At 47.7% G+C, this 18,836-nt stretch overlaps 1 protein-coding gene across 5 annotated transcripts in view; it reads right to left on the bottom strand.

The window, feature by feature from the left end:
* The window catches only part of LOC134932296 (neuronal acetylcholine receptor subunit alpha-3-like), a 177,233-nt gene that overhangs the window by 17,033 nt on the left and 141,364 nt on the right, over positions 1–18,836 (bottom strand). For all 5 annotated transcript variants that reach the window (XM_063926601.1, XM_063926603.1, XM_063926602.1 and 2 more), the window contains one exon: positions 12,207–12,251. In XM_063926601.1, coding sequence (XP_063782671.1) covers positions 12,207–12,251 — 45 coding nt within the window. The remainder of the gene's footprint in view (positions 1–12,206; positions 12,252–18,836) is intronic.

Below are 18,836 nucleotides of genomic sequence, written 5' to 3'. Positions count from 1 at the left end.
AGACATGGGCACTCTAAAGACTTTAGAATGGGTGTGCACTGGCTCCTCCCTCTATGCCCCTCCTCCAGACCTCAGTTAGATCCTGTGCCCAGAGGAGACTGGGTGCACTGCAGGGGAGCTCTACTGAGTTTCTCTGATAAAAGAATTTTGTTAGGTTTTTTATTTTCAGGGAGCACTGCTGGCAACAGGCTCCCTGCATCGTGGGACTGAGGAGAGAGAAGCAGACCTACTTAAATGATAGGCTCTGCTTCTTAGGCTACTGGACACCATTAGCTCCAGAGGATCGGAACGCAGGTCTCACCCTCGCCGTTCGTCCCGGAGCTGCGCCGCCGTCCTCCTCATAGAGCCGGAAGATAGAAGCCGGGTGAGTATTAAGAAGAAAAGAAGACTTCACAGGCGGCAGAAGACTTCAGATCTTCACTGAGGTAAGCGCGCAGCGGTAACGCTGCACGCCATTGCTCCCACACAGACACACACAGCGGGCACTGTAAGGGTGCAGGGCGCAGGGGGGGGGGGCGCCCTGGGCAGCAATAAAAACCTCTAGGGACACTGGCATATAAAGGAGATACTGCGGAGGCAGTATATTAATAAACCCCCGCCAGTATAAATAATTTGAGCGGGACCGAAGCCCGCCGGTGAGGGGGTGGGGCTTGGTCCTCCAGCATTAACCAGCGCCATTTTCTCCACAGCACACTGCAGAGAAGCTGGCTCCATGGAACAAGGTTACAGAGGGCAAAAAAGAGGTGGGGGGGGCACATTTTATTGGCGCAGTGAGTGTATTTATATATATATATATATATATATATATATGATCATAGAATTTAGTTGGTGCGCTACTTTCCTTCTTGATTAATGAAAATGTGTTCAAAGAATGTCTTAGGTTTATCAAACTTGCACTTTGGTTCCACAGGGTATCCTGTAGATGGCAGCTCAGTCCTTCAAGGTGTCACTAGGTTTAGTGACAAATAAATCTGGAAAAGACAAGGGGGGAGGGACAAGCGCCCAATAGTGCAGTAACTTTACACCAATTTAGGTTGTATGTAATGTCGTATCTATGGATAATCTGCGTACCAGAAATGCGATCTTTAGTGGGCACATCAACGTTATAGTAGCTGGTATTTTACACCGCGATTGGTCCCCAGGTTGGACGTCAATAGATATCTTAATATGGATATTTTCCAGACAATCAATTCGCAAGTGGGCTGGTCCGATCTCGACGGACGCTGGCCGGGAGACTGCAGAAAGCGAAGAAAACTCACGTCCTGTATATGGAACGCAAAGTCCGGAAGTTAGGTGGACCGCAAATACCGGAAGTAAGGTCCGGTATTTGCGGTCCACCTAACTTCCGGACTTTGCGTGTAAAATACCAGCTACTATAACGTTGATGTGCCCACTAAAGATCGCATTTCTGGTACGCAGATTATCCATAGATACGACATTACATACAACCTAAATTGGTGTAAAGTTACTGCACTATTGGGCGCTTGTCCCTCCCCCCTTGTCTTTTCCATATATATATATATATACAGGTTGAGTATCCCATATCCAAATATTCCGAAATACGGAATATTCCGAAATACGGACTTTTTTCACTGAGAGTGAGAGAGTGAAACCTTTGTTTTTGATGGCTCAATGTACACAAACTTTGTTTAATACACAAAGGCCCTCATTCCGAGTTGATCGCTCGCAAGGCGATTTTAGCAGAGTTGCTCACGCTAAGCCGCCGCCTACTGGGAGTGAATCTTAGCTTCTTAAAATTGCGAACGATGTATTCGCAATATTGCGATTACAAACTACTTAGCAGTTTCAGAGTAGCTTCAGACTTACTCGGCATCTGCGATCAGTTCAGTGCTTGTCGTTCCTGGTTTGACGTCACAAACACACCCAGCGTTCGCCCAGACACTCCCCCGTTTCTCCGGCCACTCCTGCGTTTTTTCCGGAAACGGTAGCGTTTTCAGCCACACGCCCATAAAACGCCGTGTTTCCGCCCAGTAACACCCATTTCCTGTCAATCACACTACGATCGCCGGAGCGAAGAAAAAGCCGTGAGTAAAAATCCTTTCTTCTTAGCAAAATTACTTGGCGCAGTCGCAGTGCGGACATTGCGCATGCGTACTAAGCGAATTTTCATTGCGATGCGATGAAAAAGAACGAGCGAACAACTCGGATTGAGGGCCAAAGTTATTAAAAATATTTTATTAAATGACCTTCAGGCTGTGTGTATAAGGTGTATATGAAACATAAATGAATTGTGTGAATGTAGACACACTTTGTTTAATGCACAAAGTTACAAAAAATATTGGCTAAAATGACCATCAGGCTGTGTGTATAAGGTGTATATGTAACATAAATGCATTCTGTGCTTAGACTTAGGTCCCATCACCATGATATCTCTTTATGGTATGCAATTATTCCAAAATACGGAAAAATCCCATATCCAAAATACCTCTGGTCCCAAGCATTTTGGATATGGGATTCTCAACCTGTATATATATAAAAGCGCTGAATACTAAGTGGCGCTGGGTGTGTGCTGGCATACTCTCTCTCTGTCTCTCCAAAGGGCCTTATTGGGGGACTGTCTCCATATAGATATATCCCTGAGTGTGTGGCAGTGTCGGTACGTGTGTGTCGGCATGTCTGAAGCGGAAGGCTCATCTAAGGAGGAGGTGGAGCAGATGATTGTGGTGTCTCCGTTGGCAACGCCGACACCTGATTGGTTGGATATGTGGAATGATTTAAATGCAAATGTGGCTTTATTACATAAGAGATTGGACAAAGCAGAGTCCAGGGATAAAACAGGGAGTCAATCAATGGCTTTGACTGTGTCACAGGGCCCTTCAGGGTCTCAGAAACGTCACCTGTCCCACGTAGCAGACACTGATACCGACACGGATTCTGACTCCAGTGTCGACTACGATGATGCGAGGTTACACCCAAGGGTGGCCAAAAGTATTCATTATATGATTATTGCAATAAAAGATGTTTTACTTATCACAGATGACCCCTCTGTCTCTGACACGAGGGTATGCATGTTTAAGGAAAAGAAACCTGAGGTAACCTTTCCCCCATCTCATGAGCTGAACGCATTATTCGAAAAAGCTTGGGAAACTCCAGACTAAAAACTGCAGATTCCCAAGAGGATTCTTATGGCGTATCCTTTCCCTGCACAGGACAGGGTTCGGGGGGAATCCTCGCCCAGGGTGGACAAGGCTTTAACGTGCTTGTCCAAGAAGGTGGCGCTACCGTCTCCAGACACAGCGGCCCTCAAGGATCCTGCTGATCGCAGACAGGAAACTACCTTAAAATCAATTTATTCACATACGGGTGCTTTGCTCAGACCGGCAATAGCATCGGCTTGGGTTTGTAGTGTGGTAGCAGCTTGGACAGATACCTTGTCAGCTGACATTGATACCCTAGATAGGGATACCATTTTATTGACCTTAGGTCACATTAAAGACGCAGTCTTATATATGAGAGACGCTCAGAGAGACATTTGGCCTACTAGGTTCAAGAGCCAACGCCATGGCAATTTCTGCTAGGCGAGCCCTGTGGACCCGACAATGGACGGGTGATGCCGACTCAAAGAGGCATATGGAGGTTTTGCCTTACAAGAGTGAGGTGTTATTTGGGGAAGGTCTCGCGAACCTGGGCCAGTATTTACAAAAAATCCGAGTTGGGTCGATTTGTGTTTTTTTTTCTAAGTCCCAATCAGGGAATTTACTAAGCACCAATCTCGGCAGTGTCTGGTCTATTCGTAATGGTTTGAATGACAACGTCCCGAAATACGAATGAATAGACCATCGGTCAAACGCGGCTGTTATTTCATAGAATACGGCCATTCACTATTCATTCGTATTTGGGTGTTAGTTTCTGAGTGCTCAAGTGCGGGTCTGTTTTTTTTCGAATCGTTAAAAAAAGCAGCAAAAAAATAGACCTGCTTTTTCCAGTCGAGTTTGGATAACCATGCACACGGATCAGTGAGATCTGTGCATGGTTATCTATGGGAAAGGGTCTGTTTAGTTTAAAATCAGAAAAAAAAAAGTGCGTGGGGTCCCCCCTCCTAATCATAACCAGCCTCAGGCTTTTTGAGCCGATCCTGGTTGAAAAAATATGGGGGGGGAAATGACAGGGGTTCCCCCATATTTTATCAACCAGCACCGGGCTCTGCGCCTGGTCCTGGTTCCAAAAATACGGGGGACAAAAAGCGTAGGGGTCCCCCGTATTTCAGAAACCAGCACCGGGCGGTTGACCGAAAGTAACCTCACCGCTGACCACAAAGTTCCCACCATTGGTTACAATGGAGCGCATAGGCGCTACATTGTATCACTGCCGTGTGCTGCCTGACAGACACTACAGGAGCACACAGCCAATCAGGAGGGTGCCACGACGTGGCGCTCCCTGATTGGCTGAAGGAACCCTCTTAGACAGGAGTCAGGGGGGGGTCCTGGCAGTCGGGGAAAGGGGTCCCATGTGAAAACATGGGGCCCCTTTCAGTGCGTGGTCGGGTTTGCGTTTTATTTTTTTGACAAGTACGTGGATTATACAGAGAACAGAAGAGGACCGATCTACACTGGATTATGTGAGTATAATTTTTTCCACAGGTACCCCATGGATTCTACATGGAGAAGAGGACCGACCCTCGTGTGAACACAGGTAAGTATGTATGTTTGGAGGTGTGCATGTATGTAATAAACTTATACTTTCAAGGTGTGTGTCTCCTGTTTTTATTGGGGTATTTTTTTAGTAGTAGTACTACTGGTGCCAGCGGGCCCGGTTTTCCACCGCATGCTGGTACTTGTGGTTCTCCAAGTACCAGCTTGCGGTGGAGGCTTGCTGGGACTTGTAGTACTGCTACTAAAAACAATATTCAATTTTTTTTTAAAAGGCTATCAGCCCCCCATCCGCCGCCCTTGGATGGGGGGGACAGCCTCGGGCTTCACCCCTGGCCCTTGGGTGGCTGGAGGGGGGGGACCCCTTGATTGAAGGGGTCCCCACTCCTCCAGGGTACCCCGGCCAGGGGTGACTAGTTGGGGTTTTAATGGCACGGCCGCAGGGACCGATATCAAAGTGTCCCCCGGCTGTGGCATTATCTCCCCAGCTAGTGGAGCCCGGTGCTGGTTTCTGAAATACGGGGGACCCCTATGCTTTTTGTCCCCCGTATTTTTGGAACCAGGACCAGGCGCAGAGCCCGGTGCTGGTTGATCAAATATGGGGGAACCACTGTCATTTTTTTCCCCATATTTTTTCAACCAGGATCGGCTCAAAGAGCCCGGGGCTGGTTATGATTAGGATGGGGGACCCCACGCAATTTTTTCCAGGATTTTAAAGACTTTAATGAACTTTTTAAGGTACACAATGAAGCCCTGCATGCATCTCACAGATCCGGCCGGGTTTCCTTGTGTTTTTTCAGGCAGTGTTTTACTCATCACTCCCGTAAAACACTGCCTGATATTACGAATCACATCGACATCGGAAAAAACGATTGTGCAAAACTCGGCAGCTTAGTGAATGACCGTATCAGGATTCAAAAAGTTGCAGTAAAATGCACCCGATACCATTCGAGTTCAAACACCCTTCAAAACGGACAAAACACGAATATTAGTAAATAAACCCCCTGGTTTCCACAGCTACCGCGGGTAAATCTACTTTTTTGCCTTATGTTCCCCCACAGCAAAAGAAAACACCACAATATCAGATGCAGTCCTTTCGGTCGCATAAATCCAGAAGAGGTCGGGGCACTTCCTTCCTCGCCAGAGGTAAGGGTAAAGGGAAAAGAATGCCTGCCACGGCTAGTTCCCAGGAGCAGAAGTCCTCCCCGGCTTCTACTAAATCCACCGCATGACGCTGGGGCTCCATTGAGGGAGTCCGCGCCGGTGGGGGCACGTCTTCGACTCTTCAACCACGTCTGGGTTCAGTCAGACATGGATCCTTGGGCGATGGAAATTGTATCCCAGGGCTACAAGCTGGAATTCGAAGAAGTGCCTCCGCGCCGATTTTTCAAATCGGTTTTACCAGCTTCTCCCCCAGAAAGGGAGATAGTTTTAGCTGCAATTCAAAAGCTGTGTCAACAGCAAGTGATTGTCAAGGTTTCCCTAGTTCAACAGGGGAAGGGGTACTATTCAACCCTGTTTGTGGTTCCAAAACCGGATGGCTCGGTCAGACCCATTCTAAATCTAAAATCCCTAAACCTATACTTGCAAAAGTTCAAATTCAAGATGGAATCGCTCTGGGCAGTTATCTCCAGCCTGGAAGGGGGGGGGGGGTTTATGGTATCACTAGATATAAAGGATGCATACCTTCATGTCCCCATATATCCCCCTCATCAGGCGTACCTGAGATTCGCTGTACAGGGCTGTCATTACCAGTTTCAGACGTTGCCGTTTGGGCTTTCCACGGCCCGAGGATTTTCACCAAGGTAATGGCGGAAATGATGGTGCTCCTGCGCAGGCAGGGAGTCACAATTATCCCGTACTTGGACGATCTCCTGATAAAAGCGAGATCGAGAGATCAGTTGCTGAAAAGCGTGTCGCTCTCCCTGAGAGTGCTCCAGCAGTTGGTTTCAACGACTCGGCTATCGTTCTTAGGCATGATTCTGGACACGGAACAAAAGAGGGTTTTTCTCCCGATGGAAAAAGCCCAGGAACTCCAGAACATGGTAAGAGACCTGTTAAAACCGAACAGAGTGTCAGTTCATCAATGCACTCGAGTAATGGGAAAATGGTGGCGACCTACGAGACGATCCCCTTCGGCAGGTTTCATGCGAGGACATTTCAGTGGGACCTTCTGGACAAGTGGTCCGGGTCCCATCTTCAAATTCATCAGAAAATAAACCTGTCCCCCAGGGCCAGGGTGTCTCTCCTGTGGTAGCTGCAGAGTGCTCACCTTCTAGAGGGTCGCAGGTTCGGCATTCAGGACTGGGTTCTGGTGACCACGGACGCGAGCCTCCAAGGATGGGGAGCAGTCACACAAGGAAGAAATTTTCAGGGACTATGGTTGAGCCAGGAGGCTTGTTTACACATCAACATTCTAGAATTAAGGGCCATATACAACGGCCTACGACAAGCGGAGAATCTTATTCGCGTCCTACCGGTTCAGATTCAATCAGACAACGTCACAGCCGTGGCTCATGTAAACCGCCAAGGCGGGACAAGGAGCAGAGTGGCAATGGCGGAAGCCACCAGGATTCTTCGCTGGGCGGAAAATCACGTAAGCGCTCTGTCAGCAGTCTTCATTCCGGGGGTGGACAACTGGGAAGCAGACTTCCTCAGCAGACACGATCTCCATCCAGGAGAGTGGGGACTTCATCACGAAGTTTTTGCAGAGATAACAAGTCTTTGGGTACTTCCTCAAATAGACATGATGGCGTCACGCCTCAACAAGAAGCTTCGGAGGTATTGTGCCAGGTCAAGGGACCCTCAGGCAGTAGCGGTAGACGCCCTGGTGACACTGTGGGTGTTTCAATCGGTCTATGTGTTCCCTCCTCTTCCTCTCATCTCAAAAATATTGAGAATCATAAGACGAAAAAGAGTTCAGACAATACTCTTTGTTCCAGATAGGCCTCGAAGGGCCTGGTATTCAGATCTTCAGGAGATGCTCACAGAAGATCCATGGCCTCTTCCTCTCAGGGAGGACCTGTTGCAGCAGGGGCCCTGAGTATTCCAAGACTTACCGTGGTTACGTTTGATGGCATGGCGGTTGAACACCGAATCCTAGCTGGGAAAGGTATTCCAGAGGAAGTCATCCCTACTCTGATAAAGGCTAGGAAGGAGGTGACGGCGAAACATTATCACCGTATCTGGAGGAAGTATGTATCTTGGTGTGAAGTCAAGAATGCTCCTACAGAAGATTTCCACTTGGGCCGTTTTCTCCACTTTCTACAGACAGGAGTGGATATGGGCCTGAAGTTAGGCTCCATTAAGGTACAGATTTCGGCCCTATCTATATTCTTTCAGAAGGAATTGGCTTCTCTCCCAGAAGTCCAGACTTTTGTAAAGGGAGTGCGGCACATACAGCCTCCTTTTGTGCCCCCAGTGGCACCTTGGGACCTTAACGTGGTGTTACAGTTCCTAAAATCTCACTGGTTTGAGCCTATTCAAACAGTTGAATTAAAATTTCTCACTTGGAAGGTGGTCATGTTGTTGGCCTTGGCATCTGCAAGGCGGGTGTCCGAATTGGCGGCTTTGTCTCACAAAAGCCCCTATCTGATTTTCCATGTGGATAGAGCAGAGTTGAGGACGCGTCCTCAATTTTTGCCCAAGGTGGTTTCATCGTTTCATATGAACCAACCTATTGTGGTGCCGGTGGCTACGGGAGACTTGGAGGATTCCAAGTCCCTGGATGTAGTCAGGGCCTTAAAAATTTACGTAGCCAGGACGGCTCGGATTAGGAAAACAGAGGCACTGTTTGTCCTGTATGCGGCCAACAAGGTTGGCGCTCCTGCTTCTAAGCAGACTATTGCTCGCTGGATCTGTAACACGATTCAGCAGGCTCATTCTACGGCTGGATTGCCGTTACCAAATTCGGTAAAGGCCCATTCCACTAGGAAGGTGGGCTCTTCTTGGGCGGCTGCCCGAGGCGTCTCGGCGTTACAGCTTTGCTGAGCAGCTACTTGGTCGGGTTCAAACACTTTTGCAAAATTCTACAAGTTTGATACCATGGCTGATGAGGACCTCATGTTTGCTCAATCGGTGCTGCAGTGTCATCCGCACTCTCCCGCCCGGTTTGGAGCTTTGGTATAATCCCCATGGTCCTTACGGAGTCCCCAGCATCCTCTAGGACGTAAGAGAAAATAAGATTTTAAACCTACCGGTAAATCTTTTTCTCCTAGTCTGTAGAGGATTCTGGGCGCCCGTCCCAGTGCGGACATATTTCTGCAAGGCTTGTATATAGTTGTTGCTTACATAAGGGTTATGTTACAGTTAAGATCAGTCTTTGGCTGATGCTGTTTTGTTCATACTGTTAACTGGTTGCGTATATTCCAGGTTATACGGTGTGGATGGTGTGGGCTGGTATGAATCTTGCCCTTAGATTAACAATAATCCTTTCCTCGTACTGTCCGTCTCCTCTGGGCACAGTTTCTTTAACTGAGGTCTGGAGGAGGGGCATAGAGGGAGGAGCCAGTGCACACCCATTCTAAAGTCTTTAGAGTGCCCATGTCTCCTGCGGAGCCCGTCTATACCCCATGGTCCTTACGGAGTCCCCAGCATCCTCTACGGACTAGGAGAAAAAGATTTACCGGTAGGTTTAAAATCTTATTATCTGGCACTGTGGGGGCATATATGTATTTGGCACTGTGGAGGCACCCATTTTTGGTGTTTTTATATGTATGCGGCACTGTACTGGGGCATTATATGTAACTGGCCCTGTACAACATGACTAAAAATGGGGTAATGACACAAGGTCATACTCCAACAAACGTCAAACCGAAAGGTGTGCGCATAAAAATAGGGTATGGCTTTGTGACAACTATGCCACGCCCCCATTTTTGCTTGCGTATCTTCGGCACGCGCATGATATGGCTCCTGCCCTTGACTACCGATCTTTTCTGGCTCTTTGCCACTGACTGGTTGGCCACCCCTGCACTACACAGCTCTGCTGAAGCCACGGCCGCACTGACAAATTTATAATAAAGTATCTTTGGGATAATTTACACCAGGCCTAATTTTTTTTTTATTAATAAATATTTTTTAAACAAAAAAAACTCTATTTAAAATGGCGCCATTACTTATGGGCCAGTGCTCTGGACTTGCCCCCCAGGCTAAAAGTTGCCAGCCAGCCCCTGTCTGTCAGTGTAGCAAATATTAGTAGAGGGAGCCTCCAGGATGCCAGGAGAGGTATATGCTGGCCATCACAGGACCCGCAGTTGGTGAGGAAAGTGCTCCCTTTCCATGGATGGTATCACATGTAAAACTATATATATTACATCAACAGAACAATGCCTATTATAACCAAATGATAATGCTTACTTGACTGTACCAAGCAATGTTGAATAGAATGCCTCTGGGGGTTATCTACTATAAAAGCATAAATTTGAAGTATCCCAGAGCAGTCGTTAATTAGGGGCCTAATTCAGAGATGGTAGTAATGCTGATGTTTTCGAAGCTGAGCAATTTTTTTGGACTGTGCATGCGTCAGAGTTACACTGTGCACTCACCAACTTAGATAGCAGTGAGGACATGGAAGGTAACGGGGGGAGGGTAGTAAGTAAAGCGCAGGCAAGTTGCATGTTTTGGGGGCATGAACCAGCCTGAGACTGTGTCTCTGTATGCAGTTGTAAAGGTTCCCGTGTCTTAGTTCTGATGTCCATTCTTAGCGACCATAGGGTTCAATGCGACCAATGCTTGTAAGCAAGTGACAGATCTAAAATACTGCTAGTGGGTAGCTCAATTCAAATCCCTGTGTGGTATCCCACACGCGCGAAGAATCAATTCATTGGCTCAGGCTGCTGCAACTGTAATGAACAACTGCCCCACAATTCTCCAGTTAGTGACGTTAGGGCTATTTCACACCCACCGGTTCTCACCGGACAGCAAAAAGCTTACGGTTTTTGGCCGTGACTCAGAGCCTTTCACATGAAACGGCTTTGTGCCGTGTTGAATTATGTGGACATGTGCAGCAGCCACAGCCACCGCAGCAGTAGCAGCAGCTATCTTAAGGTGGGTACACACTAACAGATATATCTGCAGATCAATTGGCTGGGGGTTAGTACATATAAAAATGTGGTAAAACCCCCACATTTTCCTTTTAGTACATCCCACCCAAATTCACTTACACTTACAGCAGGGAGCCTGCAGTTGTCTTCATACCTAACTTTGCCTAAATTCAGAGAGTGAGCTGATTCACTAGTGATATTAAAGCTGGGTGAGAACGATAGGATTATTACCCATAGTATTCTTTGCTTCCATGTACAAGCTACTATGAGTTATGTACTGTACATGCATGAAGCAGACTAGTCTTATTTATTACCAACCAAAAGGCACTGCTTGCACCAACTGGCTGCAACAAGTACTTTCAGTGATTTATTAATAAAGAACCTGTTCATTTCATTTTTTTTCTTTTGCTATTGATGTGCTGGATTACACTGTTAATTAACTGATTCATGGGTTAGAAATAGTTTATGCTCTAGGCTAATATTTGAGTTCATCTACTTTAATTTTGTATAGAATATTCAGCATTTGTAAATATCTTTAAAACGTATATGAGTATATACTGTAGATATCTTTAGAGAAATCTTTACTATTACTATTGTTGATCCAGTATTCTGTTGAAACTGGGAATGCATTTTTTCTACTGCAAAATATGTGACCCATCTGTAATAGGTTTTATTATTACACCAGATTGCGGAATAAATATTGTTGTTATATTGTATCTGAACCGTGCCTAGGAAATCCTTGCCTCTCTGCTGGGGTGTGTAGTTACTAAAAGAAAACTTCCCCACCAAGGTAACTCCGATCTGATCTTCAGAGTATCACACCAGTGGCTGCAACATTTGCATATATTTGCACATGCGATGCGTACAAAGGGCCTAATTCAGACCTGATCGCTCGCTAGCAGTTTTTTTGCAGCTCTGCAAATCAGATAGTCACCGCCTACAGGGGAGTGTATTTTAGCTGTGTGTGTGAACGCATGTGCAGCCGACCAGTACAAAAATATCTTTTGCAGTTTCTGAGTAACCCAGGACTCACTCAGCCGCCGCGATCACTTCAGCCTGTCTGGGACCGGAACTGATGTCAGACACCCGCCCTGGAAACGCTTGAACACGCCTGCGTTTTTCCAATAACTCCCAGAAAACGATCAGTTACCACCCACAAATGCCCCCTTCCTGTCAATCTCCTCGCGATCGGCTGTGCGAATGGATTCTTCGTAAAACTCATCACACAGCAACGATCCGCTTTGTACCTGAGCAACGCGCCTGCGCATTACGGTGCATACGCATCTGCAGTTCTGACCTGATCGCAGCGCAGCTAAAAAAGCTAGCTTGCGATAAGGTCTGAATTACCCCCAAAGATTCATCAGCTGCTACAAAAGATTGCATCCACTTCTGAATCAGGCCCTAGATCTTAAAGATCTATTGCAAGGTAGGTAATAAAAAGTAGATTTCTCATTGGTTATTTTATCTGGTTGCTATGGGTTTCTGCACTTTTGCACATTTAGTAGATAACCTCCTTAACGCTAGTTTCCGAGTATTATTTTCTTTATATACTTACATGTTTCAGCCAAAGGTTTGTTTCCATAATCTGATTAACTTCATCCTGTGATTATGAATAGAGAAAGCCATTTTACAGTTACAATATCAATGTACATGTACTTTATATGGGACATTATTCAGGTTTGTCAGCAAAGCCATGTTGCATTGCAGGGGGGCAGATGTAACATGTGCAGAGAGATTTAGATTTGGGGGGTTTGTTCAAACTGAAATCTAAATTGCAGTGTAAAAACAGAGCAGCCAGTAATTACCCTGCACAGAAACAATATAACCCGCCCAAATCTAACTCTCTCTGCATTTGTTACATCTGCCTTCCCTGCAGTGCAACATGGCTTTGCCCATTAGTGTGCTTTTTTACTTTGCTAACAAATCTGGATAACCCCCATAATTTTCAGTTCTTTATTAATGAAATAGTTTAATAATAATTCTAAAAATGTGTTTAAGCATGTATTATATACAGTACATACATAATTTCCAACATTTACAGTCAATATAATTCTAAAGGACGCTTGTAAAGCAGGTGAACCTCAGTGGACTATTGGCCCCATGGCATGTTTCTTGAAATACTACTCTTCGTTAAATATTACATATATATGTAACACTCGTTTGGTACATGGCTTTGGATAGAGCTGTGTACAAGTGATGACCACATAGCAACTAACTTCTCACAATCTCTTGGTTTATATTTAGGCAGTATCTTCATATGAGTCTGTACAGGCCTCATGGGTATTGGCCGGATCTTCCGTCCATCAGAGATTGACTTAGGAAACCTGTGCCCCAAATTTGCAGAGGTCTGCGATCAGATAGTTAGTGCCCAGGGAGAGTGAAAACCCGTCCCATGCAAGTGTGCAAATCAGAGGCGTAACTAGGGTTTTTGGAGCCCAGGGCAAGATCAATAATGTCCCCCCCCCCCAAAAAAAAAAAAAAATTTCTTAATAAAAATAATAAATTAATAAAATGATAATAAAAAAAAAATACAAAAGGAAAGTATGTGCAGACGCCACCGGTGTCACTGCATATAAAGATGTCAGGGTGTGTGTGTATGTATGTGTATGTAGGTGCAGTGGTCGAAGTTGAATTTTTGAAGGTGGAATGAAAGAGTGCAGATAGCAATTATGCGCGCGCCGAAGGCGTGCGCGCTCCGGAAAAGGGGTGTGGTCACTCAAAAGGGGCGTGTCCTTCAGTGTAGTAGGACCCCTTATACTATCTAGTACTGGTGCCCCTTTCACATTATAGCACACGGTATGAGCCGAAATTCACATTATAGCACACAGTATGAGCCGAAATTCACATTGCCCCACACGGCATGAGCCGAAATTCACATTATAGCACACAGTATGAGCCGAAATTCACATTACCCCACATGGTATGAGCCAAAATTCACATTATAGCACACGGTATGAGCCGAAATTCACATTATAGCACACGGTATGAGCCAAAATTCACATTACTCCACATGGTATGAGCCAAAATTCACATTTCCCCACATGGTATGAGCAGAAATTCACATTACAACACACGGTATGAGCCGAAATTCACATTACAGCACACGGAATGAGCCAAAATTCACATTACCCCACATAGTATGAGCCGAAATTCACATTATAGCACATGGTATTAGCCAAAATTCACGTTACAGCACATGATATGAGCCAAAATTCCCATTATAGAGTTAGGGGATCCTACCCCCAGAATTAACATGGCCTGTGGGGCACTATGATGAGGGGAGCCCACCCCCTTAATAGACTAATTGCAGAGTTTAGCAGCGGAAGGGCTGCAGCGGTTTCTCACCCCAAGCTGCGGCGCTTCTGCCACCTCCGACACTCCACATCTTCGGCACCACCCGGGATGCAGAGCACCGCACCGGGTATGCACCCTTTTCAGTGTGGCCTGCTGCGCTCCGAAGGGGTTCTTGTTTCATGCTGCAGGATCCCGATGTGCGCCTTCCTCCCCGCTGTTACTGTCACGGTAAGCATTAGTATCGTTTACCGCAGAGGCCATTTTCTGAGGCATATGTGTTAAACCTCAGGAACTGAGATGCCCTTCTCACCATACAGCTGTGTGGCCGAGCCGGGCGGGGGGACAGCCAGCAGCAGCATGCCGGATATCAGCAGCAGAGGGTGCGGGCTGTACATACTTGAGGCAGCTGGATATTCAACAGTGCTGAAAGCCTCCGGAGCCCGCACCCCCAGAGCTGCAGTACACCGGCAGAGGACACCCATCCCCCGAACCCTGCGTAGCCCAAAGCCGGAGATCAGCAGCATGTTGAACGCGGAAGCAGAAGCTGCTTATTGCCGTCAGCATGCTGCTGATCTCCGGCTTTGGGCTTCGCATGTGCATTACAGCCCCCACCCTCGGCTGCTGATATCCGGCATGCTGCCCCTGCTGCTGGCTTTCCACCCGCCCGGCTCGCCCACCCAGCTGGATGGTGAGTGAGAAGGGCATCTCAGTGCCCGTGGTTTAATACATATCTCTCTTCGGTAAATGGCCATTAGTACATCCCACACACACTGATTACACACACACAGACTGGCCACACCCAAATCCTACACACACCCACTCAGACTACACACACACACATTCTCATACTTTCCTCTCCCCCACACACACACTGGACTGCAAAAATTTACACACACTGACACTGTTCCACACACACACAATTAACACACACTCACACTGTCCCACACACACAATTAACACACAGGCACACTGTCCCACCAGTGGCGTGCGGTGAGGTCAGTGGCGTGCGGTGAGGCACTACAGCCATAATGTCCGCCGAATCCTGTCGATGAACCCTACCGCCACCGAGCCAATGCCCACCACTGCCTCTGAGCCGATGCCCGCTGCCACCACCAATGGCTTACAAACTCGCCCACCATCAACTGACCCAGCCCTCCGCCACTAATTTGCAACTCAGTCCAAAGTCGCCAATGCCCGCTGCATGCCTGCTCATCATACTTATGATATATTGTACATTTTTATAGAAAAAAATAATAATCAGTGTTTGGGACTGGGAAGGGAGCGGGAGGAGGACATGAATGCAATTTTGTTGTCCAGGGTTTCCATTAACTTAATGGAGAAGGGTCTGAATGGGTTAAAAATGTAAAAAAAAACTGCGTGAGGTCCCCCTCCTAAGTATAACCAGCCTCGGGCTCTTTGAGCCGGTCCTGGTTGTTTAAATACTGGGAAAAAATTGGACAGGGGTTCCCCGTATTTAGACAACCAGCATCGGGCTCTTAGTCCAGTCCTGGTTCCAAAAATACGGGGGACAAAAGATGTAGGGGTCCCCCCGTATTTTTAAAACCAGCACCGGGCTCCACTAGCCAGGGACATAATGCCACAGCCAGGGGACACATTTATGTAGGTCCCTGCGGCCGTGGCATTACCCCCCCAACTAGTCACCACTGGCCGGGGTTCCCTGGAGGAGTGGGGACCCCTTAAATCAAGGGGTCACCCCCCCTCCAGGCACCCAAGGGCCAGGGGTGAAGCCCGAGGCTGTCCCCCCCATCCGTGGGCTGTGGATGGGAGGCTGATAGCCATGTAAGTAAAAAAAGAATATTGTTTTTTGTTGTGGAACTACAAGGCTCAGAAAGCCTCCCCGCTTGCTGGTACTTGGAGAACCTCAAGTACCAACATGCAGGGAAATAACGGGCCCGCCGGTACCTGTAGTTCTACAACAGAAAAAATACCCAAATAAAAACACAACTCACACACCGTGACAGTAAAAATTTATTAAAGCACACTGACACACTCACACATACTTACCTATATCCCACGCCGGTCACGTCCACTTGTCCAGTAGAATCCAATAGGGGCAGCTGTAAAAATGAGAGACACATTACTTACCTACATCCCACGCCGGTCACGTCCACTTGTCCATTAGAATCCAGTAGGGGAATCTGTAAAAATGAGAGACAGATTACTTACCTACATCCCACGCCGGTCACGTCCACTTGTCCAGTAGAATCCAGTAGGGGAATCTGTAAAAATGAGAGACAGATTACTTACCTACATCCCACGCCAGTCACGTCCACTTGTCCAGTAGAATCCAATAGGGGTACCTGTAAAAATGAGAGACAGATTACTTACCTACATCCCACGCCGGTCACGTCCACTTGTCCAGTAGAATCCAATAGCATTACCTGTAAAAATGAGAGACAGATTACTTACCTACGTCCCACGCCGGTCACGTCCACTTGTCCAGTAGAATCCAGTAGGGGAATCTGTAAACATGAGAGACAGATTACTTACCTACATCCCACGCCAGTCACGTCCACTTGTCCAGTAGAATCCAATAGGGGTACCTGTAAAAATGAGAGACAGATTACTTACCTACATCCCACGCCGGTCACGTCCACTTGTCCAGTAGAATCCAATAGGGGTACCTGTAAAAATGAGAGACAGATTACTTACCTACATCCCACGCTGGTCACGTCCACTTGTCCAGTAGAATTCAATAGGGGTACCTGTAAAAATGAGAGACAGATTACTTACCTACATCCCACGCCAGTCACGTCCACTTGTCCAGTAGAATCCAGTAGGGGAATCTGTAAAAATGAGAGACAGATTACTTACCTACATCCCACGCCGGTCACGTCCATTTGTCCAGTAGAATGCAATAGGGGTACCTGTGAAAATGAGAGAGAGATTACTTACCTACATCCCACGCCGGTCACGTCCACTTGTCCAGTAGAATCCAGTAGGGGAATCTGTAAAAATGAGAGACAGATTACTTACCTACATCCCACGCCGGTCACGTCCACTTGTCCAGTAGAATCCAATAGGGGTACCTGTGAAAATGAGAGAGAGATTACTTACCTACATCCCACGCCGATCACGTCCACTTGTCCAGTAGAATCCAATAGGGGTACCTGTAAAAATAAGACAGATTACTTACCTACATCCCACGCCGATCACGTCCACTTGTCCAGTAGAATTCAATAGGGGTACCTGTAAAAATTAAAATGATACTTACAAACTGCAATCCACAGGAGGAGAGAGAGAGAGAGAGAGAGGGGGGGGGGGGGGAGAGAGACTAACCTGCTGCTGCTGCTGGGGAGACCGGCACACACTGCAGGGCCACGACGGGAGGACGGAGCCGGCGGAGGAGGGGGAGAGCCGCACACCGCCGATCCTGTCAGCGGCAGCGGAGGAGGATGGGGCGCACACTACAGACGCCAATAACCGCCGGGACAATTAACACACACACACACAATTAACACACGCACACTGTCCCACACATAATTAACACACACGCACGCACACTGTCCCACACACACAAATAACACACACGCACACTGTCCCACACACAATTAACAAACACGCACACAATTAACACACTCACACTGTCCCACACACACACACTTAACACACGCACACTGTCCCACACACACACAATTGATACACACGCACACTGTCCCACACACACACAATTAACACACACGCACACGGTCCCACACACACACAATTAACACACACTCAAACTGTCCCACACACACACACAATTAACACACTCACACTGTCCCACACACACACACAATTAACACACTCACACTGTCCCACACATACACAATTAACACACACGCACACTGTCCCACACACACACAATTAACACGCACTCAAAACTGTCCCACACACACAATTAACACACTCACACTGTCACACACACACAATTAACAAACACGCACTGTCCCACACACACAATTAACACACTCACACTGTCACACACACACACACACACACACACTTAACACACACACACTGTCACACACACACACACACACACACACAATTAACAAACACGCACTGTCCCACACACACAATTAACACACTCACACTGTCACACACACTCACACAATTAACACACGCACACTGTCCCACACACACACGCAGTCACACACACACACAATTTACACACACTCAAACTGTCCCACACACACAATTAACACTCACACTGTCCCACACACACACAATGTCCCACACACAACACACACGCACACTGTCCGACACACACACACTTAACACACACACAAAAAAAATGTCCCGCACCCCCTTCCCGCTCACCTGCACGCCACTCACTGCTGTTCAGGGCAGGGGCCGCACGCCCCCCCCCCTCCCCCGAGGTCGCGATCGCGCATGCGCGCACCTCCGCGGTCGCGATCGCGCACGCGATCGTGTACACACACACAGTCACTTTGCAGGGGGGAGTAGGGGGAGGCTCCTGGCTGCCGCTGCCTGTCTATTGTGACAGGCACAGCTGCCGGGGAGACAGGGAAAGCGCCGCGGGTAGCGCCGGCGGAATCCCTGAAGCATGGGGCGAGTGGGCCGTGCAGGTGCCGGTGGCGCCCCCCTCTGTTGGGGCTGCCATGGCGCCCAGGGCACGTGCCCTGCTCGCCCCGTGCTAGATACGCCTCTGGTGCAAATGCATGTGTACGCTGTGTAAAAAAATCTGCCACAGCGGACAGCTGCAAATCTGTCCGAAACTCACTCACCAACAAATGATTTTTCCAGTCTGTGCGTAGCCCAGGACTTACTCCTACAGTGCGAAAGAATCAGGCTGATCGGGCCAGAGCTGGCGTCACACACCCTCCTTTAAAACGCTTGGGAACGCCTGCATTTTCCCTGACACTCC

This window comes from Pseudophryne corroboree, chromosome 6, assembly GCF_028390025.1.
Source record: "Pseudophryne corroboree isolate aPseCor3 chromosome 6, aPseCor3.hap2, whole genome shotgun sequence".
Lineage (NCBI taxonomy): Eukaryota > Metazoa > Chordata > Amphibia > Anura > Myobatrachidae > Pseudophryne > Pseudophryne corroboree.
Note: the sequence above shows the minus strand (reverse complement) of the source record. Positions and strands in the feature narration are given on the sequence as shown.